This window comes from Mesoplodon densirostris, chromosome 6, assembly GCF_025265405.1.
Source record: "Mesoplodon densirostris isolate mMesDen1 chromosome 6, mMesDen1 primary haplotype, whole genome shotgun sequence".
Classification (NCBI taxonomy): domain Eukaryota; kingdom Metazoa; phylum Chordata; class Mammalia; order Artiodactyla; family Ziphiidae; genus Mesoplodon; species Mesoplodon densirostris.
In genome coordinates, this window is record NC_082666.1 from 32,886,145 (window position 1) to 32,898,996 (window position 12,852).

Here is a 12,852-nt window from a genome sequence, read left to right on the forward strand (position 1 = left end):
TAGGTAATAAGCAGTCTAAAGAAAATGTCAGTCAGCTTCTGTCTGCTTGACAATGTTAATTAGTCACCCACATTACCATTACAAATATAGTGTCAACAAGTGTCACAAATGCTTTTTCCATTTTGTGACAGCCACAAATGAACTTCAGATTCTTGGGTATCCACCGCAAAGTTTTAAGCTTTAATAATTTGAGAAATATGCCACCAACTTACAAAAACACCATTTAAAATCTACTTGAATTTACTTTAACTTGGTTTTGTGACTGAGTCATTTTTGCCTCTTTAGTTTCAGTCAGCTGAAACAATGGGGCTGGCTTACCTTCAGAGGACTGAAGTTTTAAAAATTTTTAAAAATCTGCTAGAAACTTTGGTTCTGCCCTCTTTGGGGGCTATAACTAAAAGTAATGTATCTGTTACACAAAGCATAAGTGAATCCTTTAATCCTCAGGAGGGCACTGTGGAACCATGTTCCTTGGGGTTTTCCGCTGTGGGGAGGTTCTTTTGTTACATAAATTGTTCTGAGTGCAAGGGCAGGCCTCGAAAGAGAGACTTTTATATTTTCATTTAATTTTAAAGACAAACCATAAAGATCTTTCAAAATGTGAACGTGTATAACTACTCTTGTATTAAACTGAGCAAACTGAAGAATTATTGAGCCGTTTCTACCTGGAAGTTCATAGGTAGGGAAACTGCTTTCATGCACTTTTTAAAGTACATTTGAAAGAGGAACCTGAACCAGGTAAGTTTTAGTCTTTAAAAAGTCTTCTTTTAATCTGTCGAGATAAAGTTGGCTTTTTGGTGTGCTTTTCACATGCCTACCCACTGGGTTTAAACTGCAATTTCTGTTATGTGCTTTTCAAGGGGAAAACCAAAAACCAAAAACAGTGTTCAGATAAAATATTATAGGTTTATTTAAAACTTAATTCTCACCTTGAGTATGCAAAATACAAACTCCACAAAATGTTCATTTTTTTACTTTGTAGTTTACAAATATACAAAATAGAAGTTTGCTTAAATTTATATTACATATTTATTAAGGCAAGGAACTATATAGAAAAAAACATTTGTTCTGCTTAAGGCATACTTGGGAATAAACCATTGTACAAATTATTGCACATCTGAAACCACAGTGCATAACAGACTGTCTGCATAAAAAGGTTAAAGTAAACCAGGTGTATTTACCTGACTTAGGTCATAAATGTAGATCGGAAGACAAAAATAGATTTTCCTTGTCAAAGTATGCAGCAGTTTGAGAACTTTGGCCTCATTTGGTACCTTTAGAACCAAGACTCACCAAGCACCATCGTTTAGGCTATTAAAACACATTTTCTGTACCTGAATTTCTTCCTCTTCTTCTAAGATCGTAATAATGGCTTTTAGAAGGCAAAGAGAATACAAGGTGATCTTTATGCTTATATTGCATCGAAACAATTCAAGGGATTCTGGTCTTCCCCTCCCCCCAACTCACGGATCTAATGTATACCCTGATATCCACAACTTCCAGTCACCCCCTTGGCGTTTTGTAAGTCCAGGAATATATATTCAAGTTGGATTTAGAATTGGAATGATAGAAGATCCAGTCACAGACCCCATCTGTTCTTTGTCATTTGGTTTCCTCATGTCTCCTGATGATCCATTCACACGCTGACTTGTTGGGAACTTGACCATGATTGTAGTGCTTTCCAGCTGGATTCTTCCCCTCACCGGGAAGACAATGTGAAAGGTAAAAAATACTGAATGCTCGTCTGGCAGTGTGGGTCATATCCACTGTTTGGGGATTTAAAAGTGCCTCTTCATGTGTAAGGCGAGGTGGTCCGACCTCGAAAATGCCCGGTCGCACTTCTGACACTGGAAGGGGCGGTGCCCGGTGTGTTTGCGGTAGTGCCTGGTGAGTTCATCTGAGCGGGCGAACTTCCACCCACAGCCGTCCCAGTCACAGTGGTAAGGTTTCTCACCTGGAAAAGGAAAATAAAGCCACTGGAAGTGATTGTGAAAGAATTAAGAACTGGCCATAGAGGCCGAACATTCAACCAACTCCCCAAGCACCCCATTCCGAAAGGATCCAGGAAGTCTTTATACCTCTTGAGGCCAGATTAAATTTTAGATCGTAAAGCAGGAATATAAGAATTTTTTGCTCTCGTTTTTTTTTTTTTAGGGGAAGTTAGATAGCTTATCACAGAAAACAAAGACCACTTAAACCTATACTTCTGTTGGACTAACGTTCTCATTCTATTGAGCTAAGATATCGCTGTGGAGGAAATGAATTTAGAAATTATGGCTGCTAGTGCCTCTCCTAGTCCAAATCAGTAATATCCTATCCCACTATAATTGGTTCTAAAAAGTGACAGGAGGCTACGTTTCCTGTACCAACATTATTCATGACTGCTATGCCTTAATGACCTTATATACCTACCTACATCCACAAACAAATTCTCTGCGGTGACAATCTTAAACCAGAATCTCAGCAAGCCTAACCATTAAGTCCTTGGGATTTAAATAAAACCTAATTGTTAAGACTAGAAAGGGGGAGGGGTGAAACTGGGTAAGGAAAAATCAATAAAAATAGCCTAGAAAACAAAAAACTGATTTAAAAAAATACCATGCTTTTGCTCTGCAAAGTATAATTTCTTTTCTTTTTCTTTTTCTTTTCTTTCTTTTTTTTTTTTGCAAAGTATAATTTCTTGATTACAAGGGCAATGGTTTGCTCAAGCTAGAAGAGGCCCACAGGCAGCCTGGAATCTCCCTGCCTTTCAAAGGCCTAACAAAACTGCATTTTCAAGCACTGATACCATCCGCCCAGCAAAAGGCTCCTGAGCAAAATAGTAGGCGCCGGTTTGCTTTCTCTCCTGTGATCCAGGAGATGGAGGAGATAGACTGCGCCCCACATCCCAAGGGAGGCCCTGAGGAGTGTCCGTAGTCAGCCGATGAGGCTGGACACCAGCCCCCCCTCCTTTTCGCGGCTTCTGGCCTCCTACCTGTGTGGGTTCGCAGGTGTGCCTTGAGATGAGAACTCTTCGTGTAAGTTTTGCCGCAGCCTGCGTAATCACAAGTGTGAGTGGCCGTCCTTTTCCGGGGCCACGACCTTCTCCCCCTCTTTGGCTTGGGCTCCTCCGGCATGCAGGAACCGGGTGGCATGAGCTCTAGGGGTGAAGAAGGTGGGGTCAGCGTCATCCTGTGTGCCCCACCGGGGCGGGGCTCCCCAGCCCCAACTATGAATCCCTGGGACTGACCTTGGTAATGGAGCGGTGGGACCTGCGGCTGCAACTGGTCGGGCAGAAAGGGAGGGTAGTTGGGCCCCGGGTGGGGATGGAAGCCCGGGGGTAGCGGCAGGGCAGGATGACAGTCCCTGCTGCTCAGCAGTTCCTCGGCACCCAGGGTCGGGGTAGTCCTGCTGGGGAGCTGCCGCCCCAAGGGAAAGTCGTGGGCAGGAGGCCGGTGGCCATTGCTGAGAGGGGGTCCAGTGCCTAAGTGGGCATCTAGGGACCGACCGACGGTACACGAAGAGACAGCCTCTTGCTTGATCTTGGGGCACATGCGCGGCGGCCCGCCGCTGTAGGGCGCCACCACCACCGGGTGGCTGCCGTCCGGGCTGCCTTTGCTAACACTGATGACCGACGGGCTGCCGTACTCGCTGCCAGGGGCACTCAGCGAAGCCTTCAACACAAACTTGCCCATCAGCCCGCCACCTGGCGGCTGCGGCTGCTGCGGTGGAATGTACACTGGGTCCAATTCGGGCCGCAGGAGCTCGGCCACGAAGCCGCCGGAGGGGCTCACGTCGTTGATGTCCGCCAGGTTGAAGGGAGCTGTCGGAGGAGGTGCAGACTCCCGGCCGTAGAGGAGGCCGCCGCCCGTGCTGCCCGGCGCCACGCCCGGGTCGCCCCCGGCCCGGATTGGATAGCTGAAACTGCAGGTGGAGGGCGCACTGGCAGGACCGCTGCTCGACGGGGAGGACGAGGATGAGGCTGATGCCGACGAGGACACGGTGGCGGCCACTGACTCCTGATGGGACAGCGAGTTGGAGAGGATAAAGTCCAGGTCCAGGAGATCATTGAACTCCTCCGTCTCCCTTCGGGGTAAGAGAGCCGGGTTGCTGCTGCCGCAAGCCGCGCCGACTCCGCCACTCTCCAGATCGGTGGCCACGGTCGCCGCCGCCAGGTCGTAGGGGCGGCCGGGAAGCACCGGGGGAAGTCGCTTCATGTGGGAGAGTTCCTCCCGCCAGCGCTGCGGGGACAGGACGCGAGAGAGACCGTCAGTGCTGTCCCTAACTGCCACCCAATGTAGTGGTGGGCCCGCCGCGCCTACACCGCCTAGACACGGGGACCGGGCAGGCAGGAAGCGCCCGGGGACTCCGGGTGCCAGCGCTGCAGTCATGGCCCACACCCGGGTCCGAGGAGAGGCAGTGCGTCGATATGGAGGATGTTATGTAGTGTCTGCCCGATTGCGTGTTAGCCAGCGCCGCGGCTCGCCAGCCTGGGTCCCTCCCCCGCCAGATCCTGGGGACGCTCCCGCCGCCCCGGAATTGGGACACCGAGGCTCTCTCGGTGCGCCCTCGCCAAGGGGACGCCTACGCGCCAAGCTCACTCTGGCCCAGCCAGCGTCTGGGTACACAGACACCTCCCGCCCTGCTGCTTGCACGCTCCGGGATATGTGCGGACCCGGTGTGCACCCCCGGAGGCTCCACAGCGTCGGGACCACACGCATGTATAGCTGAGACAAGGGCGCGGAAGCCATCCCGGGAAGGCTGCGGAGCCCGTGCGGTGGCCACTCCTCCCCGTCGTCCGGTGGTTCTCGGTGACCCCAGGGCTCCGCCCGTCCCCACCCCACCCACAGAAGCCCACCGGAGGATCCCAAAGGCCCGGAGCAACACTCACGTTATTCGGGGCACCTGCTGGACGCAGTGTCTTCTCCCTTCCCGCCGGGCCGGACGCGAACGTGGAGAAGGACGGGAGCAGTGCGTCGCTGACAGCCATGTCAGACTCGCCAGGTGGCTGCCTGTGGGCCGGGTGGGGAGCACACAGAGGCAGGAGTCAGGGGACACTCTCGACTGCCACTCTGGCGCGTCCCACCGGCCCTCACCCCTCCCTGCGCCCCGCGCCGCACCTACCTCATTAATGTGGGGCCCCAGAAGATCCTTGGGAGTCCGAAGCAGTGGGGTACCCGAACCCCAAAGTCAACGAAGAGGGAAAAAAAGGAACTTAGAAACGAAGCCAAAACCAAAAACCCCAAATTGCCCGAGATCCTTCTTCTTTGGATTAAATATAAAAGGGAGATGTCTTTTTAAAAAAAGTTCCTTTGTATACAAAAGTTCTTAGAAAAGTTGTAAACTCATAAAAATGGACAATCAGCAAGGCGAATAAAAGTAGGTCCGGTGGCCGGGTTGCGCTCTCTTCGACTCAGCAGCGTCCTCCACCGCTGTCGCGGTCGCCGCGGCTATCGCCGTGGGCGCTGGGGCTGTGGCCGGGGTGGCTGGCGGGCGGCGCCGCCAGGTGAGACTGGCCGCGGTGGCGCGTATCTGCGGACTGGGCGGCGGCGCGGGGCGCGGAGTCCGGGGAGCTGCGCGGGGCGCTCGCGGCCATGGGCGCTGGCCGCGGGCGGGTGGCTGGGTGGGGGGCCGGAGGGGCGGGGAGGGGCACTTGGCGGCTCCCGGTGCCGCCGCCGCCCGCCACCGCCTCTGCTCCCCGCGCGCCCGCAGCCGCGCTCGTTCTCTCGGGCCGGGGAACTGCCGGCGCCCGCTGGCGCGCTCCTTACTTATAACTTCTTGGCTCCCGCCCTCCCCCGCGCCTCCTACCCGCTGTGTGCTGGGGCCCGCCGCCAGGCCCCGCCCCCTCCCTTTCTTCTCTCCTCCCTCCCGCAGCCCCCCTCCGCGCGTTGCCGTGGTAGCTAAATAAACAAACTCGGCGCACGTGGGGGCGGGGAGGAGGGAGGGGCGCGGGCGGGGCCCGGCGGGCTGTGACGCCAGCCCGGCAGCTGGCGGGTAGGAGCCGCGCTGACGCCGGCGGCGGTGGCGGCAGCGGGCCCGGCGTGGGGCTCTGGGTACGGGGCGCGGGTCCGGTCGCCGCGAGACCAGGACGGTCGGTGTCGCCACGGGCGGCTCCTTGGGTTCGAAGCCCACGGTCGAGAAGGCCGGTAGGGGCAAAGGGGGATGGTAACGCGCCCCCTCCCCGGTCCCGGGACGCGCTCGTCGAGCTGTCTGCGCTCTAGAGAAGAGCGGGTTTATCCGCGTGACTCCTCCAGCCCGGGTCCCTCTTATACGCACTCAGGACCGCGGCTCTAGGGCCCGAGCTCCAGTGCGGGCGCTTGGCCTTGCCTCGCACGGTTCTTCGCGGGCTCTTCTGCCGGATGGGGGTGGGGGAACAGAGAGGAGGCGGGTGCCCAGCGCTGCGTGGCTGGGACCGGGAGCCTGAGAAGGCCGGAGGAGGGGTGTTCCCCGCCTGGAAAGGGCGGAAAGAGGCCGGAATTAGAAATGGAGCTACAGTTTTGATATTTGAAGGAGCGAGCAAGGGAGTGAAAGGGCTCAAGAGTCACTTTGTGAGGTGGGGGAGAGGAGAAGGGCGTGAGGCGTGGGGACACCTTTCAAGCTGGAATCTCAAAGCACTTTGCAAGGCACGCAACTCTCCACTTTATGGATGAGAAAACTGAGTCAGAGAGAGGTGAAATGGCGAGGTAAAGGTCAAACGGCAGCTCTCCCTTGGCTTAGGCTCTGAGCGGTCAAACCCACCGAAAGGAACTTAGCTGGAAAGTGTCCCCGTGCCAGAAAGTGGAACGGTGCGCTGGGACCCCGATTCCCGAAAAGGGCACACGGAGCTCGCGGCAGCCGTGCCTGCCCACAGGGCAGAGAAGAGGAAACGGCGGTCGTTACTCCAGTCTTGTAACTGCCTCCCCTCCCCCACTCCCCCTTAGTTTGTGATCAGTAATTTTCCAGCCGGGAAATGTTTTCGTTCTCATCTTCTCTGCGAACAGCGCTGTTTTTTTTTTTTTTTTTTTTTTTAAACGTGAGTGTGGTGTTCGGTATCGCTTTCTAAACGTAGGCTTGTGAGGTGTTTTGTTTGGATTCAGGCGAGCACAGGGCTCCGCCCGCCCTCTCCACCGAGCCCCCTTGTCAATAAACGCGGCCGGTCCCGTCCGGGTGTCAGCCCAGGAGAGAAAAGGTAGGAGGCGGGCCGGGAAAAAGATCGAAGCCCCTGCCCTGGGCAGTGTGCGCTCACCCTCATCGAGATCCAGTTACCTCGTACTTTAAGTCGTTGTCACCTTGTTTATTTGAGTCCTGCGATCCTGGTACCTATTAGGTTTCCTCAGAATATTTGTTATCCTTGATTTTTCCACTCCTTGCCAACCACAGAAGCATTCTTGGAATGCATCGCTCCCCGAATGAATCCACTCGACCCTTTATGCCAAGGCCAGGAATCCTGCTCTGTCCGGAGAGTTGGAAGCCCTTGAGGATGACTTCCATCCTCCAGCCCAGCTTTGGCCAATGGCTGCGAGATCCTGCCGCTGGGGGAAGGGCATGCTTTGGCAGGAACCCCCCCACCCCGAACCTCCTCCCGCGGCCTGGAGGGTTTCAACCCCACCCCATAGGAGCCAGCCAGTTACTTTAACAATGAAAATACTGCCCTTTTCAAAAGGAGGAACCAAGAAAGAAAGATACCTGCTACCTCCTCCCGCTGTTCCTTTCATTATGATGGCAGACATTTCTTGGGATACTAGGACTTGAGGATTGCATGGAGAAGTTATCCACTTTACCATCAAGGCCAAGGTTCCTAAACTGCACTGAACTTGGATAAGCCTTGATTGGCAGCCATCACCTTCATGATGTAAATGTTTGTCAGGACTTGGAATTTCCTATTTAGGTAGCCAGTGCATGAGGAGTTTTCTGCTTTTCTCCCATTTATCTAAGGCAGTAGCCCTTCCCCTTCGAGAAAAGTAACCACCGCAATGAAAAAACAATATTACACAGATGAATTGGAAAACCACTATTATTGTATCATATAATCAAGAGAAGATTCTGAAACTCAATTAAAAATACCAACTTGGGCTTCCCTGGTGGCGCAGTGGTTGAGAATCTGCCTGCTAATGCAGGGGACACGGGTTCGAGCCCTGGTCTGGGAAGATCCCACATGCCGCAGCGCAACTGGGCCCGTGAGCCACGACTACTGAGCCTGCGCGTCTGGAGCCTGTGCTCCGCAACAAGAGAGGCCGCGATAGAGCGAGGCCCGCGCATCGCGATGAAGAGTGGCCCCCTCTTGCCACAACTAGAGAAAGCCCTCGCACAGAAATGAAGACCCAACACAGCCAAAAATAAACAAATAAATAAAAAGCCATACATTTGAAGCCCTTTAAAAAAAAAAAAAAAACAACTTGTAGTTTCCAAACAGCTTTCTGGAGCAGGGAAGCCAGTGCCTCTTTGTGGCAGGCAACTTTCTGGTTATTCCTCTGATTGCATCATAAAGGGAAATCTCTAGATTTGCTCCAGATTTCTAAAAGAGGTGAGGAACTTCAAGTTCACAAATCATCTTCTTTCAAGGCAGGTGCCCAGTGTGACATCAGGGTTATGACCCTCCCTCTCCTCTTCAGAACAGGTAGGTCCAGAAGAGTTAAATCCTTGCCCTATATAATTTATAAACATAAGGCTGAGTAGATGTTTGATGACTAAATTGCACTCTGAAATAATAATGGAAGACACCCTTTAAAGGAGAATTAAATACTTATTGGTGACTTTATTTCAGCAAACTGATACTACAAGTTTTGTGGTATGGAAGTTAATTATTAATGTCCTTGGAGTTATAAGATAGGTTTTTTTTTTTCCAGCACAAACTGCATTAGTTGGCAGAAGATGTGATGGAAACCATTAGTGCCAAGGGGTTAATGTGGAGCCATGGAGGGGTGTGATAGATTGAAGAGGCTACATAGTGTTTCAAGGGAAGGACTCTGCAGCCAGAATTGGACACTGGATCTGGGTACCTGGCAGCACCCTGGCCTGGTGTCTGTGCATAAATGCCACAGAACTCAGGAAAAGCTGCTTTTTCAGAAGGTGAAAGCAAGAGATGCTTTTAAGTAACCATCGCTCTGAAATGAAATCCCTGCGGATAAATAACTGGGAGAGGGTCTTGCAACTTTGTCAAGGTGGCAAAGCTTTTCTCAGCCTCTGAGTGACTCCCACGTCTTGGTGAACTCTCAGCCTCTTTTCCACCTCAGTCTTGTGCAGAGGTTAAGAAAGTGGGCTGTAACACTAGATTTCCTGGGTTCGTGTTCTGGCGCTGCTGCTTTCTAGCTAGGCAAGTTCCTTGACCTCACTTTCCCTGTTTTTTCTTCTACAAAATGGGGATATTAATAGTATCTACTGCTTAAAATAATGAGGACTATAAATGGGATCATCCAAGTAAGGTATTTAGTGCCGGACTTCCCTCTCAGCTCTCAGCTGTATGCTCATTAATCCCCTTTTGGGTCAAGAACCTCAATCCACTCAGACGCGTACCATAATTTTCCCCACCATATTTCATCACCCTTCCCCAGCTTCCCAAGCTAGAAACCTAGATTCCCCTCCACTCCTGCCTCATTTTCTTTGACCTGGGCATCCAGGCATCCGCAGAGTTCAACCACTTCTCTTCCTAAATATCTCTGTTATCCTTCTCCTACGATCAAGTTGGGCTGCCTTGGTTCAAGCCCTCCTCATTTATCACTTTTAATTACTGCTGTAAGCCTCCAAACTGTTGTCCTCTTCTTCCACCTCCCCCATAGTCCCCCTGGAGGGACTTCCCTGGTGGTCCAGTGGTTAAGACTCTGTGCTTCCACTGCAGGGGGCTCAGGTTGGATCCCTGGTCAGGGAACTAAGATATCCCACATGCCACGTGGCCAAAAATAAAAAAATAAAAAAAATAAATCATAGTCCCCCTGGAATTTCCCTGCCAGATCTAATCGAGTTTGTTCAGATCACCACCAGTTCCATTTCTGCCCAGCTGCCCTCCATCAGCTCCCCTTTGCCTAAAGGAGCAAAACCAAACTCCTTAGGCTGATATACCAAACTCTTCCTACTCTGGCTCTAGACAGACTAACAGAATCATCTCCAGACTCTGATCCCACCCTCCCTCAACTTTAACTGGATGTTATCTCAAGCCTCTGAATACACAATGTGCATTTCCTCCTCTGTTTTCTCGTCTGAAATGCCTTTTCTCCCCTCGGGCTCTCAACGGCCTCAAACTCCTGAGCCCCTCTTAATTGCCCCTTGGTCTGTTAGTCCCTGTCTAGATTCATCCTCTTTCCTCTGAGCTCTAATAAAGCCATGTGGCCACTCACTCTATGCTACTTACCCATTGGACTACAATTATCTGGCTACTTGTTTGTGGCTCCTGTTCCACTGGGGCGTCTTTAGGACAAATGCCCGGCGAGTATACATTGTAGCATGAAGGGAGCCTGCAAAGCTGCCTTGGTAAAAGGATTCATCTGGGAGCCCTGCCCTGAGCCCTGCCCTTATCTTGTCAGTAACGTCTGTCTCTGGTGGAGAGTTCACTGGCTCGGTCCTCTGCTTTCCAGTCCCTTCTCTTCTTCCACCCACTTCTCTTCTTTGAAAAATTCTATGAAGGAGACAGAAAATAAAGTCCTTCATAATTCTGTTCTCTCAAAACAGTTGGACAAAAAGCGAGGGAACAGCCCAGGCCAAGGTATTGTAATAAAACAAACTAGAAAACACAAACAAAAATAACCGAAAGCCAAACCAAAACCAGACAGAGAAAGTGTCCACTCTTTTCTGGAGCCAAATCCATTGCCTTTCAAAACCCAAACATTGGGTTTTGAAGTTTTTAGAGCAGAGAATGAATCGCAGACGTTAAAAAATCAATTCTCAGAAATTTAATTAAAATCTTTTTCATGAACCTTTAGGTTTGATCACTTAAGCTACATTCTTAGCCCAAAAATGTGAGGCCCATACATTCTTTAAGCTATTTAAAAAGAAATTCTACACCTAATGGGATTATCTTAAAGACTTGAACTGTTCTGACAGCAATATGTTAAATTCGGGCTTTTCAGTGTCCTCAGCTTGTACTGAGATGTTAAGAGGATACAAACAAACAAAAACCAAAATCTCTTTTTAGATTGTTTATTTTTAAATATCTTAGTACAGCGTAATATCTTTTAAGAGTAAGGTACATAGTAGTAATATTTATCTTAACAAATTATTAGGGTCTAACATTTACCGTCTTTTATCAACTGTGATTGTTTTTAAGGCCACAAGAAGAATCCTGATACTATATGCTTTTGAAAAGAAATCTAGCTTTTAAAGTAAATGAATCAGCAAAGAAGGCAAATCAGCAGAGAAACCTGTTCCTGGAATTTTCTCCTTGACTTGGTTCACCAAATTTTCCTGGCCTGGTGAAGAATTTCTCCAGGGAAAATTAGCATTAAAAAGAGAAGCAAAACATTATTATACTCTGGAAGATTCTATCTCCTTAATTTAAAAGCCTCCATGGGCTGCATGGCAATTGTATCTCAGTAAAACTGAAGGAAAATAAAGTTTCTGTACCTCATATTCTTAGACCAGTACAATGCCTCCCTTCTGAGGAAAACATGGTTCCCTGGTTTAAATCAGAATGGAAGTCAAATTTTTGCAATATGGAAAGCGTAGGGATTTTGAGCGTTTGAAAATGAGTGTTTCACACCCTGAGAAATGCAAACAAGAAACAAACAATTCTGTGTTTAATTTTCTTCCCAGTTTGTGGGCCAGACAAGAGGATAGGTTATTTTTGCCAATTTGACATTATGTACTCCTGGCCAAGGAAATGATTTAAAAAAAATAATAACAATGCATTTGATTATCCTGCGGTTCACTCTTTCTCACAAACATTGTGTTTGTTAATCAATTTTAATATACTGGCTGGTGGGAAGAGTGCTGGGAGGATGGCCAGTGTCAGTGTTTTTTAAAAAAAGGTCAAAATAAATTTCTGGCAGCCCTCAAATATCTCATATTGTGCTTGATTTATTTTTCAAAGTTGCTAGCTCAAATCTAGACACAGGCTTTTCTTATATCAAGGGACGATCAGAAGCTTCTTGAAAGAGAAAGCCCTAGAATAGTTACCTAATCTTAGAGGAGTTTCCAGCAGAGTTTCCAGAGATTCAACAAGGTAATCTATGCAGAGACTCACTCAGTCAATGTTGTCAGTTACTGATGAATTTTTCGGATTGCTACACTTACCCAACAAAGCTTTCAGAGTCAAGTGTTTATGGGAAACACTGAACTGTTGAATTTCAATGTTCTGTGTTTCATTCAGCAAACTCGGTTTTCCATTAAAATAGAGACTGTTTTGGGTTTCTTTAAAGGCAAGAGAATCTTTGGTCTATGTGAGTGTGGATTAGAGTGTCATTATCTGAGTTTGATTCTTTGCCCCCTCTTGCTTCAACTCAGTGAAGGAGAGGTCTTGGCAGAATTCACTGGCTTATGGGGATGAAGGAAAAGCTTGGGATGAAAGTGCAGACGCGCACGGGGAGATGGTTGGGACGGCCACCCAAGAATTTGGACTCCAGGCCCTGTGCTGCCTCTTACTAGTTGGATGAACTTGGGCATGTCATCTAGCTGCCCTCTACTTTCCTTGTCTGTGAAATGGGGCTATGAGTGTACCTGCCTCACAAAGCTGTTGTGAGCACTGAGACATTGGGTGTGAAAGTCACCATCAGTGTTAGCTTCTGCACTCTAGCAATGAAACCTGACATAGTTATCCCCATTTGATAAGCTTGAAATTGGTTCTGTTGTACCCAACACTGGGAGATGATGTGGTATCTTGGTTTGAAGACCAAAATGCTTTTTCCCAAAATTCTGCCCACCCCCCTATACCGGATATCCCAGCATCACGGCAGATGCAACAACTAA

The 12,852-nt window shown here is 49.6% G+C and overlaps 1 protein-coding gene across 3 annotated transcripts; it reads right to left on the reverse strand.

Annotated features, from left to right (window-relative positions):
- Positions 1-943: 943 nt before the first annotated feature.
- On the reverse strand, positions 944-5,707 carry KLF4 (KLF transcription factor 4). Of its 3 annotated transcripts, none has more exons than XM_060101570.1 (5): positions 5,104-5,707; positions 4,871-4,991; positions 3,230-4,220; positions 2,975-3,139; positions 945-1,954 (listed from the first exon to the last, which is right to left on the reverse strand). In XM_060101570.1, exons 1-5 carry the CDS (start codon positions 5,106-5,108, stop codon positions 1,779-1,781), a joined length of 1,458 nt encoding a protein of 485 aa, XP_059957553.1. In that variant the 5' UTR covers positions 5,109-5,707; the 3' UTR covers positions 945-1,778. The 3 variants fall into 3 exon arrangements, with proteins under 3 accessions (XP_059957552.1, XP_059957553.1, XP_059957555.1); XM_060101572.1 differs by having other exon boundaries at positions 1,876-1,976; XM_060101569.1 differs by having other exon boundaries at positions 944-1,954; positions 2,975-4,220.
- Positions 5,708-12,852: the final 7,145 nt, after the last annotated feature.

What these genes read in the sequence shown, in the direction of transcription:
- KLF4 (XM_060101569.1), bottom strand. An exon ending in CAGCAGGTGCCCCGAATAAC is followed by an intron (nt 4,221 to 4,870) that starts GTGAGTGTTGCT and finishes CTGTCCCCGCAG; the next exon opens with CGCTGGCGGGAGGAACTCTC. An exon ending in ACACCTGCGAACCCACACAG is followed by an intron (nt 1,955 to 2,974) that starts GTAGGAGGCCAG and finishes TTCCTTTTCCAG; the next exon opens with GTGAGAAACCTTACCACTGT.